Raw genomic sequence first — 18,400 nt, forward strand, 5'->3', positions numbered from 1 at the left:
CTCCGCCACATGGTATGGGGACATCAGCAATTCTGCATCTTCCCTGCTCTTTCTTACACATCTCTGAGATGTATCTGTTCAGCAGAAAGCATGGAAGATATCAGTCACCACTTGAACTGCACTCTCAAAAGCTACTTGCCTTAAAAAGTTTGTTACTGAAAGCCTTGCTAGAGCTCAGCCTCCCATGGGGGGCACAGACATCCTGGGAGGTTCTGGCTGAGCCCCAGATCCAGGGAAGCCCAGGGCTCTCAGCATTCCCAGGTTTCCTGGAGAAGAGTTGTAGGTCTGACAGCAACAGCTATCCTGAAAGCTCTGCAGAAATTACAGTCCAACCCAGGGACAAGCTGGGTCCTACTGAATGAAACCGCTCCACTTCTATTTTATTTGGGGAATATAAAGCAGAGGGAATTTTTTCTTTGTCAGAAAAAAAGAATGTAGTTCCCCCATTGACTTGGAACACAAACTTCTCTGAAACACTGATATTCCCATTGCCCAGGAGTCCCATGCTTCAGCCCCCTGTCTGTGTAACAAGTATCTGAAGAAAACACCATCCTCCACTCAGGTAAACTGCGGGCACAGCTCTGCAATCCAGATCAGTTTTGCTGATTGACTTTAAGAAGGCAATCAGTAAGAGCAGCTTTTTGCAATCATGCAAAATCATACATGCTTTCCTGTTCTCTTTTAAAAAAGACAATTCTCTTTATTGCACCATTTGTTCCTGGGGCTTGCATGTAATTTTTATCTCCCAGAGGTGCAGATTATATTATACTCTTATCCAAACCCAACTACACACAATGACTAGAGCAGTATTCAATGTAATCAGTGGCAACAGTATTAGAAATTCATGTTCTTTTAATAAAATGTAAAGGTTTCCATCTACACAAATGGCATTTCATATTCTAAATTGATGCCGATTTTCATAAAATCATGCACGATAAACACCTCAAAGTTAAAACCCTTGATTCACAGGGCAAATACAGCTTAGCCAAGACCAAGACAATATCCCCTCATTCTTCTGTTTCAAATGCAATATAGAGTTATCCTTAAATCTCTTCACCAAGTCTATTCTCCTATTTCTCTCAAATCCCACTAACTTTTCCTTCACTGTTTCAGTGGTTGTGAGTCATTATAAAATGAAAGCACCCAACCCGCAACCAACCCCTCCACCCAAACAATCTATGCATGCACTTGTGCCCTATTTCTATGAGTTGTTTCTCTTACATTGCGAGTTCTGCTCTTCTGTCACGTATCTGTTTATGAAATTACAGTGTTATGTCACCCTGAATTTAGACTGCTCTGCTAAATGGGGACTGTGCCCAAAAGTTTCTTGTATCTCAGCAGTTTTTTATCCATATCTAGTCAAATTAAAACTGACCTGGTTTTGCACTGACTAGAACAGATTTCAAAAACTCCGTACAGTTCAGATGTATTTAGATTTTAAACTCCAATGAGACTAATTACAGAGCTATAGCAATCTGAAGAAATTATATTATAGAAGAAGGAACAACAAAGCTTACTAGAAATAATTCACCTTAGTCTGAGACAGAAATAAATCCTTCCTCTCCTATCCTCCCCACACACATCTGATAGATAGTAGTGGCACCCCTGCAGTAATGCGGTCATCTCCTCTTCTTCAAAAGACCAGAAAGCTCCTGGTCTATGAGTTGTGTATCCTAGGAAGTTGCAATGTTCTGAAGAACTTTCACTTTTACCAGTAACCCAGCAAAACTGAACTAGAAGATAGCGAAACTCAAGTTTTGCAGGGCTAGCAGATGCATTCTGTCAAAATCTAACTATGACCGTTGTCTGCTCCCAAGCCCAAATACTTAACCTTTGCCATGTTCCAGAGCAGAGAAGGCAGAAAACAAGGCAAGACATCATAGCTTGGCAGCTGTGTTTCACAGCCCATTACACAAGCCAGTTCTGTGATCCTGACACAGCAGCCAGTGATCTGCACAAGCTGAGACATGGGCACAAAATGACGCTCTGGCCCAATCAAAGCCTATTGCTGGCAAAGAGATGAGGCAAGCTGTTGGTGACTCTTAAGAGGAGTCACCAGCCAGAGTGACCCTGAAACTGAAAAGTGTTAACCTCAGCATATGCAATTCAAAGTCCTCTGCCCTAGCTGGGTGGTGGGAAAGTTAAGACAGCTAAAGTGAATACAATGTGTGTGTGAGGCCAAGGACCGTGAGCTAATGTGTGTTCACTCCATGCTCAAAGTCCCTTTTTTGGCAGCAAAGTCACCTCCATTTTGTTTTAATAATCAAACTAAGACATGGCCAGAACTGAGATGTGATCACTAAGCTTTCACAGCTCTTAGCATGATAAATCCAGGTGCCACTATTTAAAAAACTTAGCACTTGTGGATAGCCAGCTTCCTAAGAACTACCCAGGCATTAAACAGAAGTAAATAGCATAGCGAACAACAGTTTCATACCAGGCAAACTGAAAAGGCCAAACAGTTCAAGTGCACAGGGTAACTTTGCTGTGGTTGCTGTTTAATTCGTGCACACTATGGCTTTTATGTTTAAAGTCCATCTTTCTTTCATTATGTTTCTGTCACCAGTCAAAATTAATCAATGTTACTTCCTTATCTATCCTAACACAGAGATCCTACCAACAGAGCGTTAGGTAGGTCTAACTCTCTGGTACCAAACTCAATATTCTCCTCTTGACAAGTAATCCATGTGATTTTTTCTTAGAGATGTAGAAGGCAGGTTTTTCCCAGAGATGTAGAACGCAGGTTTCCTAGGCTAGGGGTAATTAGAAACACTTTCTGATATGCAGGATTTGCAGTGTCTCAATTGCAGATACAAGCATTGGAGAGTAAATATAGTTCTTTGTGAAAGCTAACTGAATGGTTGGTCATTCTGCTAAAGTTTCCTTTGAGAGCACAAATTAAAATCATTTACAACATTGCCTACTAAAGGCTGTCATAAAGGCAACCGGTTCCTTTCACATAAAGCACCAAAATACCATTAGATGGCAACTGTTATAACTGACCTAGCACCAACTTGAGACAGGCCTTGGAGGCAATGAGCTCTGTGTGTCCACTAGCTGTGTCCTGACCCACTGATCACCTCCAGGACGTACAGCTGCTGCTCAAGTCCCCTCCAAAGAGAGCCAGAGCCTCTGTCATGCTGCAGTGGAAGCGCTCACAGCACCAAGGCTGTCACGCACCTTCGGGCAGAGAACAGAGATCAGAGGGTCCTGGCTCACCTGCCTGAAACTCTAAGTGCACAGCAAAGCAGGGCTGATCCAGCACCTGAGCATGGGAAATCTGTAAGGAGTACCCCGAAAACTGATGACTCTGAAGAGCATGACCTTATTTACACAGTCCAAGCCCATCAGTAAGAGCTAAATCTTATCCTTGGGACATGCCTTTACTGGTAGGTCAGGTCAGCTGGGTGAGGTCAAGCCCCATTTCCAGCCTTTTGCAGAGCTGTGAAGATTGGGAATGGAATTCTGACTCCCAGTAGTTACCAGAGGTAGGTTACTTCATTATCTGCTGAGTTGTCTGTAATCAAGACCCAGCTAACACTTGACCTGAATGTGTGTCCCCCCCCCCCATACTCTTCACAGCATTGAAAGAAGCAGTTCCACAGTGCTCAGGGTGTAAACAATATGTAAATGCATACATACCCATGCTAAAATCAAGTGTGTGGCTTCCCATTTCTCAGTGGGAATACAGCTCTGAGAAAGACTGAGGCAAGTCAGCATGGGGGGGGTATTGAGCTATTTTTGAAACTTGGCATTGGCACACAGGAACAGAAATTTCTGATCTGAGGATGTTTTTCCTGTTTGAAATTAAAAGGGTTTAAAGAAAGATGAAATTTGCATTCTTATCTTCATCCCTTTCATTTTCTCCAAATAGTTCTAGGCACATAAATACAAAATACAACTGCCAATTCGGAGCCAGGAGTCTGAATATTTTATACAAAAGGCAGCAAATTAATTAGCCTTTCCTAGAAATGATCAGAAATGAAATGCACTGTCTTATCCAAAAGCTTACCTTGGTTGAAACCTCACGACTTCTTCCTGGCATTTGAAAGACACGTTCTGTGCATAGTCATTAGCTGAGGATCCTTCCTTCTCCTGCCAGTCTAAGAGGCCTGGCAATGAGCTCTCCAGCTCCTGCAGAAAACAACAAAAATGTTGAATGTCCTGTCAGTACTGATCAAACTCAGCTGAATATTTTGCTTTAAGGAAGAAAAAGCTTCATGGAACTGGATGCTGATTTGTGGTTCACTGTTATTTTTTGGTAACAATCTGGAAACAGTTGGAAAACACAGAGTAGAAAAGGTTTTAAACAAAGCAGCATCGTCATTCACTGTAACATGCTTTTTGAAACCAATGCAGACAAGAAGCTACTGTAACCCATTTGCTGTTTATTAGTTAGATAACATATGTCAGCATCTGAGCTAAGATGTGCCATACGCAGAGTTCAATATTTTTTGCTTTATATATACATTTACATTTAAATTGAAATTATTTATTCACATGTCAGTAATATTTCATTGGGCATAATCAGAAAAATTTTGGCTGACAAAAGCAAATTCAGTTCACTTAAATATAATTTGTAAAGTTTACCCAGCTTCTTGTTCCTATTGCTCTTTCCCTTCCCCAGCATATTCATAGCTTAATGAATAGAGTATTTCTGCAGAGGAGTGAAAATCAGTGAGCAAAATTAAAAAACAAACAAACGAACAACAAAAAAAAAAAAAGTCACATCAGACACCTAGCCACAAAGGAAATAAAAAAGGCAATTTAGTCCAACAAATCAAGGCCAGAACAAGGAATTAGAAAGGAATACACTTGACTTCAAGCTTTCACAAACCAGTTGTATGGCTGTGACAATTTATTTAGCACGTCTTAATTTCCTTACCTATAAAATGGGTTATAATATTTCCATTGCATTGCCAAGGGGTAAGTTAATGAAGGTTTTTTCAAATCAAAGTTGTTTGTTTTGTTGTTGTTGTTGTTTTTTTTGTTTTGGTTTGTTTTTTTTTTGTTTGTTTGTTTTAAAAAAATTAAAATGCAATGTGTTTTGCAAAACAACACATTCACTTCCTCTGGTAAAACAATGTTCCTGAGTTTGCTCCAGTCTCAAAGCTTAGATGCAAGCTTGAAAGTCAGAAGATTGGATAGGACCGCTTGGATGGGAATTTGGAGTGCTGAAGTCATTCTGCATTTACAAAAACCATGGCTGCTTTTCACTTCCTTCTTAGCCTGTTCTATCTTTACAGATTATGAATGAATCTTGCTTACAGATACACTATTGTTGTGGTTTAGCCCGGCTGGCAGTCAAACACCACACAGCCGTTCGCTCACCCTCCCCCCTCCCTCTCCGGGATGGGGGAGAGAAACGGGAAAGTGAAGCCTGTGAGTTGAGATAAAGACAGTTTATTAAGACAGGGAAAAGAATAACAACAATAATAATAATAATAATAGTATTGATAGTAATAATGTGTACGAAATAAGTGATGCACAATGCAATTGCTCACCACCCGTTGACCGATGCCCAGCCTATCCCCGAGCAGCCGGCCCCCCCTCCACCCCGGCTAGCCACCCCTATATATTGTTCAGCATGACGTCAGATGGTATGGAATACCCCTTTGGCCAGTTTGGGTCAGCTGTCCTGGGTCTGTCCCCTCCCAGCTCCTGCTGCATCCCTAGCCTGCTCGCTAGCAGGACAGAGAGAGGCTGAAAAGTCCTTGGCTTGGTGTAAGCACTGCTCTACAACAATTAAAACATCAGCATGTTATCAGCGCTCTTCTCATTCTAATCCAAAACATAGCACCCTGCCAGCTACTAGGAGGAAAATTAACTCTGTCCTAACTGAAACCAGGACAACTATTTAAACAAAAGTAAATTATTCTTTTATAAAATTGCAAACTCTACTAAAAGTTATAAAATTTAAGAAAGTTGTCTAAATGATCTCCTCTCAGGAGAAATATTCAGTGCTTGCCTCTCAAAATTAATGTTGAAGGACTAAAGGAACTTGTAAAAAGACCTGGTAAAAAATAAATAAATAAAAAGTCCAATCATTGGCATTTTACTTCCTTCTTATGATGATATTTTAACTATACTCTTACAATTTATTTTAATCTAAGTCCTCTTATAAAGTACCAGGATACTTGTTGAATAAGGGAATATTAATTTCTACTTGGTCTATGAGATCTGTAAAAATATGCCTGTACTGCATTCACAGAAGTGTAAATATTTGTGCTTAGATGTGCTTAAATTCAAAAGTTGACGACAACAGCTGTTAATACAGGCAAAAATAAAACTTTGGGTGCTATGTAAATGATCAAAACAACTGCCTTTCAAGTTTAGCAATTTTATCTTGAGGCTGAAATCTTCTCAATGTTGGACTGTTTAAATTATTAAGTTCCAAAAAGCCAGTCAAGTTAAAAGTGCTAAACCAAACCTGCATTTGATAAAGTACAAGCGGTAAACTTGCTTCAGCAGAAGCCAACTTTTGCAAAAAGTTCCGCTCTCGACTATCAGCAGAAAGAAAATGACAATTCAAGATGCTTTCTGTTAGGTGAAAGTGAAAGCTGAGGACCATAATACATGGGGTGTTGTTTTTTTTTAATTATTATTATTTTTGTGGTGGTGGTGGGTTTTGGTTGTTTACTTGTTTTGTTTGTAAGTTAAGTTGTTGTGATGTTATAGAGAAACCCTAGGGAATCACCCTTGATGGGACAACTGTTTCTTAAGAGCAACAAAATCTCTTTCTGCTGTGTCAGACGGAACAAACAACATAGAGCTGTCTTCTATTTTATTTTTTATTTATTTTGATAGGACAAGGAGTAATGGTTTTAAACTAAAAATGGGTAGATTTAGATCAGATATAAGGAAGAAATTCTTTACTATCAGGGTGGTGAGGCATTGGCACAGGTTGCCCAGAGACATGAACACCCCATCCCTAGAAGTGGTCAAGGCCAGGCTGCATGGGGCTTTGGGCAACCTGGGCTGGTGGGTGGTGTCCCCGCCCATGGCAGGGGGCTGGAACTGGATGGGCTTTCCCTTCCAACCCAAACCATTCTATGATTTTCTTTCTTCTTCACTACGGATTGAGGCTTCTCTAGTCAGGCTGCATCTTGTAAGCAGTTTGTGAATAGGGAAATCTCCAGGCAATACTAAGTAGACTCAGTGCTGTGTAATCACTGCTGTGAGTTTTGCTTTATACACAAAATAATACATGGGTTTGGAAGCAGCCAAAAACAACCATCATACACATGTTGAGATAAATCAGTTTCTGTTTCACAGGCTAATTTTTTTTAATGTTTTCCTCCAATCACAGCATATCATAAACCATCTCTGTCACAGCATCTGAATTATGGTACGGACATACAAACTTGTGCTGTGTTTACACAGCAGCTTATCTGCTCTTGAACCCCCAAAAGCGCCTTGCAACCTTAACATGCCCTACCCAACACACAAACACTTCAAGATCTCTTCAAATGCAAATTCCTGACTGTGATTCCTGCCCCTGGGAATACTTTACCAGCACTTGGGACCAGAGCTCTGGTATACCTCATGGTGCTGTGTCAATGCAGAAAATAGCCAGGACTAAAGTCCTGAGCAGAAGTGCCTACTCCCCCACCTGAAAACATCAGTCTACACAAGAAAAGAAGCAGATGTATTTAATGGACAGTGAACTGAACAGATTTAATCCATGACAGGAGGTATAAGTTGAACATAAACAGAGTATATGTAAAAAACAAAGTGGAACCTGATATGTTCATGTGCTCGTGTGGCTACTGTCTTTACATTGGCTCTGTTTGTTTTTTGTTTGTTTGTTTGCTTTTTGTTTGTTTGTTTTCTCTGTATTTAAAACCACAACTTTAATACTGGAAGTCCTCTGAAATTAATGTAGGTTGATAACTTATTATACTCAAATACAAAATTTCACACAGCAGTTTTCAGCATTCCCATCTCTGGGTATCTATTGTTAAGCCACCATTTCAGTTTAATTGTCATTTACTTTAATAATATGACTTAAAAACTGAACTTATACTCGTTATACCAATTAGCTAGTATGTTTAGTGTCATTATATAAAAATATCTCAATAACAATGAGGATTCAGAGGATGAATTAATTTAATAATCTATATTCATGACTGTGTACTAATGATGAGTGACCAGAGAAAGGATTAGGCAAGAAGAGCAGACTTTCCATTCCTCACCATCTGTTCTCACACCAAACGCCTGAACTATTTTCTAAGCATATGCTTCCTTATCTCTTGAAGCCCCAAAAATCCTAATTAATTTGATTTTCTAGAGATAAATATTGCAGAATTACTGAACAGAGCTCATGAAACCAGGGGAATGGTGAACCCAGGTAGCTCTAATACAAAGTTGTAGCCACATTCCAGCAGCCTGCCCCTGTTCCCATGCTTTGGAAAAGCTACAGATGCCCCCATGCCCAGCTCCAACCTCCACACCCAGTTTCTGCCTCCATACCCAGTTCCTGCCTCCAAAGAAATAACCACATGCAATATCCAAGAAACAGCTTTACTGTAGTGAGTTTTTATCAGTTGATGTTTTGTCAACAGACGTCATTTGGTACTGCGCTTTTATTAGACTTGGTCCTGTTAATCATCACTGGAAATTCAATAACCTTTTCTTCATCAAGACACGACCACATGTACTACACTTGTGTCATAAAAATCAGAGGCACAGAAATCACACTTCAGCAGACACACACGCTTCCGAGCCTCATGAAGCTCAAAATCCCCAAGATGGCCATCTTTCCCCTACTTGAGCACAGAGACCTGCTCCCTCTCAGTGACCTTTTTACAGCAGAAATCCCCTGGATTCTTGCTAGCAGAAAGGCACACAAAATCGTTTCCATCCAAACAGACTTTAATCCTTCCAACACATGCAGCAAACTTATTTACCAAAAGCCTGTTCCAATTTTAAAGGGACTAGTTTCTAAAAATACAGCTCACAGGCTCATAACACATAGTTGTGAGTAGCAAGCATTCTTGACTTATCAGAGCAACATCTGTAAAAGAGACACTGTCACTGCAGTATTGTCACAGTCTCTTTTTTTATGCCACAGAGAACTCAGGTTGGGGAATTGAGGCTGTTGGAAAAGTACAGTATCAATAAACACAAGAAAACGAGGATGAACAGTTTAATCACTATTTGCAGTGCATCATACTTTTCTTTTACAATGCTTGTACTCAGATATTGCTGTTTGTCAGCTTGACATCAGCTGCTTTAAAGTACATCATTTATCTCACTGAATGTCTTGGTGGCAAGCTGTTTCACAAAAGGAAGGTATATGCAGTTGCACAGTGTTTCAAAGCATCAGTCTGGCCCACTTCCCCAGGTAACAACAACCTGCCATATGCACAAAACCAAGAGCTACTAGAAAAAAACACAGCAGCACCTCACTTTCAGCTTCAAAACGGAGAGAAGCAGATGCAACCAGCTTATGATTCGGGCTGCTAACACAGACAGCTGCAGTAGTTTTTTGAAGGTCACAACACACCAAGGATCTCAATGAGAATCCCTCACACACAAACAAACACTCTGCAGAGCACTTCTGCAAGCAGTCTTGTTTTTCACAGGCACCTTAAACAAAGCCATGAGCCAAGTGCTCGCTTCTTCAAGAACAAAAGCTTTCCAGGTAGTTGAAGATGCAGCAAGGCAAGCACTCGGGATCAAGGAGTGTGCACATCCCTACTAATGAGAATGAAGGCTATGTCATATGAGGGGCTTGGTAGATGCCTTCTCCTGAATAGCTTCCTTGTGTAAACTATTCCAAGGGGTAAACACTTTCCCACACTGCAAACACCACTGAACTCAGCATAGATATAAGGATATTCATTGAAAAGTCTTTCACAGTACTAGGATACAATTCCCTCTATGAATTTGCAGAATTCCTGTTATGATGTTTGCTTTGTGTTCTTGTTTTATATTGCATTCAAAGCTCTGCATTAGTTCTTGTCTCTCAAGTAGCCCCAGCAAATCAAAGGTGGGATAAAATAGTGCCTACACATCTCACCTCTTCCAGTATGACAGAGATGGGAGCAATTGGGAGGTGGAGGAGGGCACAGGACCACTTTTGTTTTTCCTAATTCAAGCCCTTGAATCATATGAAAATTATCTGCCTGACACTGTTTTTCCTTCCAGAGACTGCATATATGAGTTGCACTAGTATTTTATGGCAGTCTAATTATATGCTCAAAAAGTTTCCCATGAAAGAATATCAACATTTTCATTTAACTCCTTCAGGCCACATAAAATACCATGGAGCAGCAAATCTGTGCTATATTAGCTTTCATCAAGTGAGAGATACAGGCATGATGTACACAGGGAGAGGGCAGACAGAAGACTCACAGGCAGCTGAAAGAGCAAGAGATTATCTATGAGACAGATCTTGCTGTTTTTATGACTTTCTCATGACTCTCCTCTTCCTGATTTGCCTCCACTTGCTCTTCATAGAGAAAAATTTCCAATCTTTTTTTTTTATCTGCCAGTAAACCCACACACCTCACCTACCTGCAGCCTACACAGTATTTCCTAGTAACACAATACAGTCACCAAAAAAAAAAAAAGAAGTTATTACTTCATCTTAGGGATAAACTTCAGGAAAAGCATGCAGAAAGATTAGGGCAAGAGCTAATGTTGATATCCTGAAAGATACTGTGATAATACCACTAGGATGCTATTTGCTTTTGCTTTTTGTTCCATGATACAATAAGACATTCCTGATTTTGAAGGTAACAGATGCCATCCAAAATAATGAATTCCCACTCTAAATTTGAAAAAATGGACCAAAACCACTCCTGGCCTATGAATGGTTCAAAGCACTTCAGAAAGCACACTGCAAATTTCTATCCACAAACAAGAACAGAGGAGAAACAGAAAATACAAAAGGCAAATATGCTATACATAAAAGATGAAATACAGACATTTCATGGGCCTTTTCCCTAGTATGGGCTGCCAATCTACCAAAGTGAACATTAACAGTCTTAGTTAAGAGAATATTTCTAGCTGAGTTAAACCTGGACAAGAGCTCTATCCCTTACACTGCACACAAGATATGACTTGGGAAGCACTGGGGGAGAACAGAGGCACTTCCAGCAGGTGCTGGGGACATGGTAAGCCTAGAGCCTATGTAGCTAGGTACCTGCACTGTCAGCAGCAGAAGCTTCTTCATTTCTAGCCTTTTAAATAGCCTTTTGGAAAGTTACGGTTCTGCTCCCCTCAGCTCAACGCAAGTAAGCCTATGGGCAGAGCACTGGTACTAGTCTCTGCAGAGACTTTTGGTATAAATTTGTTACTTAAAGATGAGAAAAACAGAAAGTAAGATAAAGGGGATATACCAAATCTTTCCACAGGCAGCCAAAATACCAGTACAAGACATCATCAGTCATATAAAACAGAAAAATCTTATCAAGTAGTCACAGGAAATCTGAAGAGAGAGATTTGTGTATCTTCAGATATGCTCTCCACTTACTTCTGACAACAGTCGCAAGACAACCCTCCCTGCAATTCCGTGCCTCAAAGAAATTACTTGTCATTACAGGAGGGTTCCAGGACTCCAGGTCCCTGAAAACTGGGGTAGATTACTGTGGGGTTATAGCTACATCATTGATTACCAGAGTCCCACTTTGCATTTCAAAAGGTGTGTTTGCTCAGACACTGTGCCATAAACCCACTCTTGGTAAGTTCAGTTTTTACCTGACTTTCCTCATGGCTTTTTCCATTTTCTAGCCTTGCCAAGGGCTTAGGCTTTCTTAGCTTTAAGTTGCCCATGTCAGGCTTTAGAGCATAGTCAGTTACTGCCTGCTCCTTATGCTGCTGGTTGTCTTGCAAAGGCAGCTGCCTTTCTCCTAAGACAGCAGCGTTGTCCAGATAATTTTCTTTGTTATCATCATCTCTGTAAGAAAAACAAAAATGAAATGCATCAGACAGGACTTCAGACACCGGTCAAAACATTATGAAGAACATCAACAAGATCTCAGCTACTCATGGTGTTTTAATTTTAATGTTAAACGTTTGTTGCCTACCTACCAAACAAATATTGCATATATTAGTAAAATGATTGTAAGAGGCTAATTTTTATTCAGAAATCACAAGCTAAACTACAGTTAGTATTATTACATATTCATTTGTGGAGACATTTAAATGAGACTAGTTTTAGAGGCACTCTTTGGCCTCAGCTCTACATTTCATATTCCCCAAATAAAACCTGGAACTGTCTTTTTCATGCAGCAGGCCTCTCCCTGTCCAATGCTTTACACTAGTTTATAATCTCACAGAAATGTTTTCACACAGAGTGATTCCTCCCTATAGTCACACCTCCCTTCTAACAGCCTTTCCTCATCTTTTTGAGGGCTTTTGTGCAGAGCAAGGAAGGTAGGCACACGAAGTAGGGTTTGAAGAACCTGAGGGATGTTTGGGTGGATGGGATAAGTATCAAATGCCATCGGTTTGGAGAAAGATTCCCCTTTATGACACCATATTCGCTGGTTTAAACAGATGCTGTTGTTCATGTATGCTCTGATAACCACTGAATCTTGAACAGATGTTTTCAATCTTTGCCTAGTCTACAAGGTGCAACCTATCCTAAGGAAACTTTGTTAGCCTTATCCACATCCAACCGATCCCACCTTAGACCTCTCTAATGCCTTCCATTGGGAACAACCCAAATGCAGGATGTGAGACTGCCTACTTAGTTTGTAGGATGAGCAGACTGGTACTATTGCTCTGAAATCCCTGGCTATTGCCTAGTTTGCAGGTGGAGCTTTGGTTGTCAGCTACATTTTTTTCCACAGAGATTCTTCAATGTGCATATCCTTGCACAGTTACAAAACTTCACTTACTACTGCTTTGTACCAGCTGCTGTACAGTAAAATATAGTGTATTAGTTTCAGAGCTCCATATGAATGAAAGTAATATGATTTGGAGTTAAAAACACAGACCATAACATATTTTCTTATAGATCGACATTTAATCCTCCTATTGTTTACAGAGATATAATACTAACACACACTTCCCAGAAATGGTAATAGCTATAGCAGGCAATACCTCAGAAATTTTACATTCTTTTGACAATAAAGGTTTCTTTCTAATGGTTTAACAGAAGTACTCTGACAGCTTTACTTGTTGCCAATGGATTTCAGACAAAATTTGCAGTAGCATACCTGGTGCTGCAACTGGCCACTTGATTTTCATGTACAGAGTCTGAATTCCTGTCACACCTTGAAAATAGATAGAAAATAAATGTTGATAAATAATTGCTGCTGCTGCAAAAATTTAGCTTTTGATAACATGACAGTGCAGCTCAAAGTATGCATAAACACATTTCACATTCTCACACCTTAGCTGAATCATTTAATGTCATAGCTTCTCAGTGATAGTCTACATGTCAGAGGAAGAAGAGGATTTGAAATGTTAAATGTACACAATTTGGCATATCTTTCTCAGCCAGCTGGAAATAATGACAACAAAGACTTCAGATGTTACCATAAAAATTACAGAAAAATTTTACATGAAATCCTGAGTTTTGATTGCTTATATAATATACTTCACATTCAAAAAAGAATTAGAAACAACAATTAGCTAAGGCTTTTTTTTCTCTTAGACTCACAAAAATATTAACAACAGTACAGCAGTCATTCTTTCAGCAGCAGGGAAAGGAATCCCCAAATAAATTACAAAGTGACCATTAGTCAAAAGTGAACTATCAGAATTTTTTAAAATACATGAAGAATCATAATCAATTCAATCCCACTGTGTAAAAAACAGCTAAATTATCACAGGATTACATAATCAAAAAGACAAGTCTGGATAAATATGCAAAACGCCAGTGTTGAACACTATACTGTGCAGTCTTGCTTAATTTTGCAGAATGATGCTGCTGCAAAGCCCAAGATCAATTTTTCTTCGAACAAACAAACATACACTCCCAACAAATATGTACATACCCTTCCTGGGTATGATTTCTGGGAAAGAGTCAGGGCCCTCTCCTCACCCTCAGTTCATACTCACAGGGCACAGACACTGAGTAGGCCTGGAGCACTTGAAGTTTGCTGGCAGAGGAATCTCTTCATTACGTGGGAAGCAGCCTGTACTTCTGCTGACTTGTCAAATTTTTAGAAGAGCTGCCCGGCTTAGGACAGAGCTCATTAAGTGATAAATTCATAGCTCTGCATTGCAATTTGACGGCAAGGATTTAATATATTCCTCTTTCCCACCAGTCTTCTGCCAGTATCTTTACCAAAAGCCAGACTGCTGCAGAAATTATTTAAAGGGATACCAAGTGTTTACACTTCCTGAATACATCAGCATTTGTGTGAAAGCATTCGCTGCATGCATCTGGAATGTATACCTACAATTGCAGGTTCCCCCTAGTCACATAATATTCCTGCAATGGGTGCAGTTCTCCCTGCAAGGCAAACCAGGCTGACAGACAGAAGACAGAGCTTGATGCACACAGTGAATAAATTCACTGTAGAAATTCAGCTTTTTTTGCCTCTGGATGTCTGTCACACCTTCTCCTCTGATCACTCGCAAATGACCTTATGGGTCTGTGAGATGAGCAAGGCATGAGGACAGGATGTAATGGGGAATATGAATATTCTCTAGTATGAAGAGGGAAGCCCAGTAGAAAAGGAGCCAGGCACCTGGATGGAAACTTTCGGCAAGGAGAAAATATAGAAAGGAAATGCACAGTGAGGAGACAGTGCCAAGGACAGCTGGATGGACAGAACTCCCAGCACAGACCCAAGAGCAGGGTGATTATGCCACCAGGTGTGCCATGCACCGTGTACTAAGCCACAGGCAACAAAGGCCAGGGACCCCCAATGGGGCCCACTCTCCCTCCCACGTGTGACACAAGAGAAGGTGGGAGGGAACACTTCCAACACCAGTTTCACTCACCCCCTCCTGTCACCAGTCAGCACACTCAGAAGTCTTCACTCACAGAAGGCCATTTTGGCAACTGGGAACACTCTCTGGAAGTACAGTGGGTGACTGAGCACAGGTCCATCGGCCAAGGCTATGTGTGCAAATTTGGGTGCACACACCTTAACCAGGGGAAGTGCCCTCGGCGGTCACCTTCCCTCATCTGGCTGTAATAAGGGTGATCTGGAGAAGCGCAAAGCCTAACTCGGCATGCAGTAACTGGTTAAAGTTATAAATCAAGACAGGTTATAAATACTCTAAGTGAGCACAATAAGCTGTATTTAAGTAACAAGATAGCAGTAGATACGTAAGATAAGCAATGGTGAATCACAGAAGACAGTGACCATCATGCAATGAAAAAGACTATGAGGCAGTTCAGAAGCACAAAATCTGAAAGGGTGAATAGACTTTTTTCTCTCTCCAAGAATAAACATTAACCAAGGAAACTCACTCGCACAAGATGCTGCTTGAAGCTAAGATCATAGCAGAACTTTTAAAAGATGAATTCACGATATAATAAAAATATCCACCATGAAAGCACAGTGTTTTTACATTGGTTTCTTTCAGAAATGCAGCTTATGTGTTCATGCCACTTGTCTGTACATACAAACACACATGCTCACACTCATCTCTTCCCACTTGTAAATCTCATTGCCCAACTTCAGCTGCATTTAACAGCTAGAGGGATACTCAAGAATTTGGTAAGTCTTGTGAAAGCTTGTGGCCATGCAGCAGAGAGAGTTCCGACCAACAGAAAAACTGCAGCAGCATCAAACTCTTTCCTAAAAAATCAGAGTATACACCAGAACAGCTTTAAGTCATAAATTCATATGGGTTGAAGCTTAGAATGGGCATGAAATATGCCTTTTGACATATGGGATGGGATCCCAGTCTAGACAGACTGCTGCTCTGACTCTCTATAGCAATGCCTCTGTACATTTCTTCCAGAGAACTCTGTTTTAGTGGGATTGGCTTTTTATTTTTCCATTTTCACCTTTCCATAGGAGCCATTTCAGTACAGCTGGAAAACTGCTTCCTTTTGCAGATTTGAGCTTTAAGATGTTCATATCAACTACTTCTCCACCTGGCTGCACGCATGGCTTGCTGGGAGCATAGCAGCCCCAGGCACTTGCTTTATGTGGAGAAATGTTCCTGAAAGTATTGTTTCAGTGATTTTATGTCATTCAGGAAGCCCTGATTTTTTCCTTTGCCACAAGGAAAGACAAAATGTCAATGGGGATGTCTAAATTGCACGGCAAGCTCCCTCTTTATTCTGTTAAACAGAAGTAACCTACTTTCAGAGATGGCTAGCACAAACAATTAGTGCTGAAATCAGTAAGAATTATGTATCCTCAGCAGTTCTCAAAACAGGCTTTTTGGGGAGGCTTTAAAACAGGATTTAGGGAAACCAACTCTGGAAACCAGGTTTGTTCATTTGGACAATGATTTTCAGATGATGTTGTTCGCTTGCTTTGTTTTCTAAAAGCATGTTACTACTTCTGTGTTTGGGAAAATAAGATTAAAAATCAAAGCCCCTGAAACAAAACCAACAACAGCTTAAATGAGGGAGATTGAGCCTGCAGGCAGTTCCTAGCCCAGCTCTGCCACGCTGCTGCCTCTCACTCCACACAGCACGGACTGCACCCCTCTCCTCCTCCCTTTTACCAGGGCAGTACTGATGCTTCGCAGTCAGCTTTTCTGCCATCCTAGCCCTTATCATAACGTCACACGAAGCACCACAGAGCAAAGCTATCACCTTCAGGTTCTAGAAAACCTCAAGAGTGAGGCAGGCACCAGGCCACACCAGGGGAACATGGAAACAATGGGTGTATTTAGGGACAGAGCAAAGGAAAGGAGACAAAAATATGAAAAATGTACTATCTGAAATCTGGCTATTCTTCTGTGAAGGAGGAGCATCCCAGAATTTCACATACCACAATTAATCACTTAACTTACAGGTACACAAAAAAAATAATTTAAAATGACTTACTGATTTAACTACCTCCTGTCAAATCTTTCCGTATTTACCACAATCACACAGAAAGAGGGACTAATTTAAAATATCAACTAAAGTAAGGCAGGAATATAGGAGAGATTAATTATTTGGATCCCTAAGAAATATTACTTATATTTTCCCATAGTGATTTTGACAATACATTGGGATGGCTCAGACCAAATTACAACTTGGCCTGCTTTTCAGAGTGTATTCTCTCCCCACAACACTTAGGCAAACACATCACAGTCCAGGTAGGGTTTTTTAAACTATGGGTGTTTTAGCAGTGTAGAACTCACCTAATATACAAACAAATCTATAAATCATCTCCTTCCTGAGAAACTGCTTGGCACATTACTGCTGAAGAGTCTTCCCTAAAAGCTTTTGAAACAATCAGAAGCATGCAAAATAATGAGAGAGAGAATACGTAAACTGAAACATTTTAGACTGAAATAAAAAAAAGACCATTTCATTTGTAATCCTTCCTAAACTCTTCACCTTTCTAACTTTCTAATGTCCTGTTTTGTTGTCTCTCTAAAACAACAACAAAATCAACAGACATATTCTTATGATCATGATATAGATGAAAACCCTTTCAATGAGATTATGGAATTGATTACAAAGAAACAATGTATTTGGTGCTTGGTCCATCTAAATAATGCATGATTATTTTTTCAAAATATTTGCAAAGAATTCTTTTTCTTACTAATGTATGCAGGAAGTACAGAGCATGTGTTCAGACATACTTGAGTTTGTTAAGATCATCAGTACCAGAAACGAGCAATATATTCACAGGAGATTTATCCTACACTGAAGTCATGCACTTAAATGTGTGTGATGTGCATCATATTTATATCCTCCTAGAAAGGTATTTCATTGCTAAATGGTCAAAAAAAATGTAAAGGCAGCTGTTTTATGCAATACTTTCCATATTCTCAATAATAAAATTAGATTACAGAAAACTGAATTAAAACATATGACAGAAAGCTTGGGACTTCTCACATAGTACTTACAATTATTCTCTACAGTAGCTAAACTCAGCATTCTTATTTAAAAATAAGGCACATCTTTAAAGTGTTCACTTACTCTGCTAAAGCTGTGGTGTTGAAGGAATTATCCTGAATGCTGAAACAGAAACAAGAAAACATCAGACAAGTCAGCAAAGCAGGCAGGCTCCCTGTATCCTTCTCAGTTGTAAGAACACATGCACAAACATGGCATTGCAAGGCAAGTCTCTGTGTGTTAGCTCTACATGCACGACTGTACCTTCGGCTGCTCTGCACATGCTCATAATCAAGGAACCATAGGGATTAGCCCTACAACACTCACAAAGCCCATCCAGCAGTGCTTTGAATTAATACGGCGATGCAGGTAGTCCGTGAGGCTCAGAAAAGGATCATATTCTCTTGTAACTGTAACACTGCTGCTAATATAGTCTTAGGTTTACAAACAAGTATTCAGCATTCTGTCCTT

The 18,400-nt window shown here is 40.1% G+C and overlaps 1 protein-coding gene across 3 annotated transcripts in view; it reads right to left on the minus strand.

Moving 5' to 3' along the window:
• Positions 1-18,400, minus strand: part of FAM13C (family with sequence similarity 13 member C) — a 128,591-nt gene that overhangs the window by 32,813 nt on the left and 77,378 nt on the right. For all 3 annotated transcript variants that reach the window (XM_040563654.1, XM_040563655.1, XM_040563656.1), the window contains 4 exons: positions 18,014-18,052; positions 13,173-13,229; positions 11,707-11,905; positions 4,013-4,134 (listed from right to left, as the gene is read on the minus strand). In XM_040563654.1, coding sequence (XP_040419588.1) covers positions 4,013-4,134; positions 11,707-11,905; positions 13,173-13,229; positions 18,014-18,052 — 417 coding nt within the window. The remainder of the gene's footprint in view (positions 1-4,012; positions 4,135-11,706; positions 11,906-13,172; positions 13,230-18,013; positions 18,053-18,400) is intronic.

Source organism: Cygnus olor, chromosome 7 (assembly GCF_009769625.2).
Source record: "Cygnus olor isolate bCygOlo1 chromosome 7, bCygOlo1.pri.v2, whole genome shotgun sequence".
NCBI lineage: Eukaryota > Metazoa > Chordata > Aves > Anseriformes > Anatidae > Cygnus > Cygnus olor.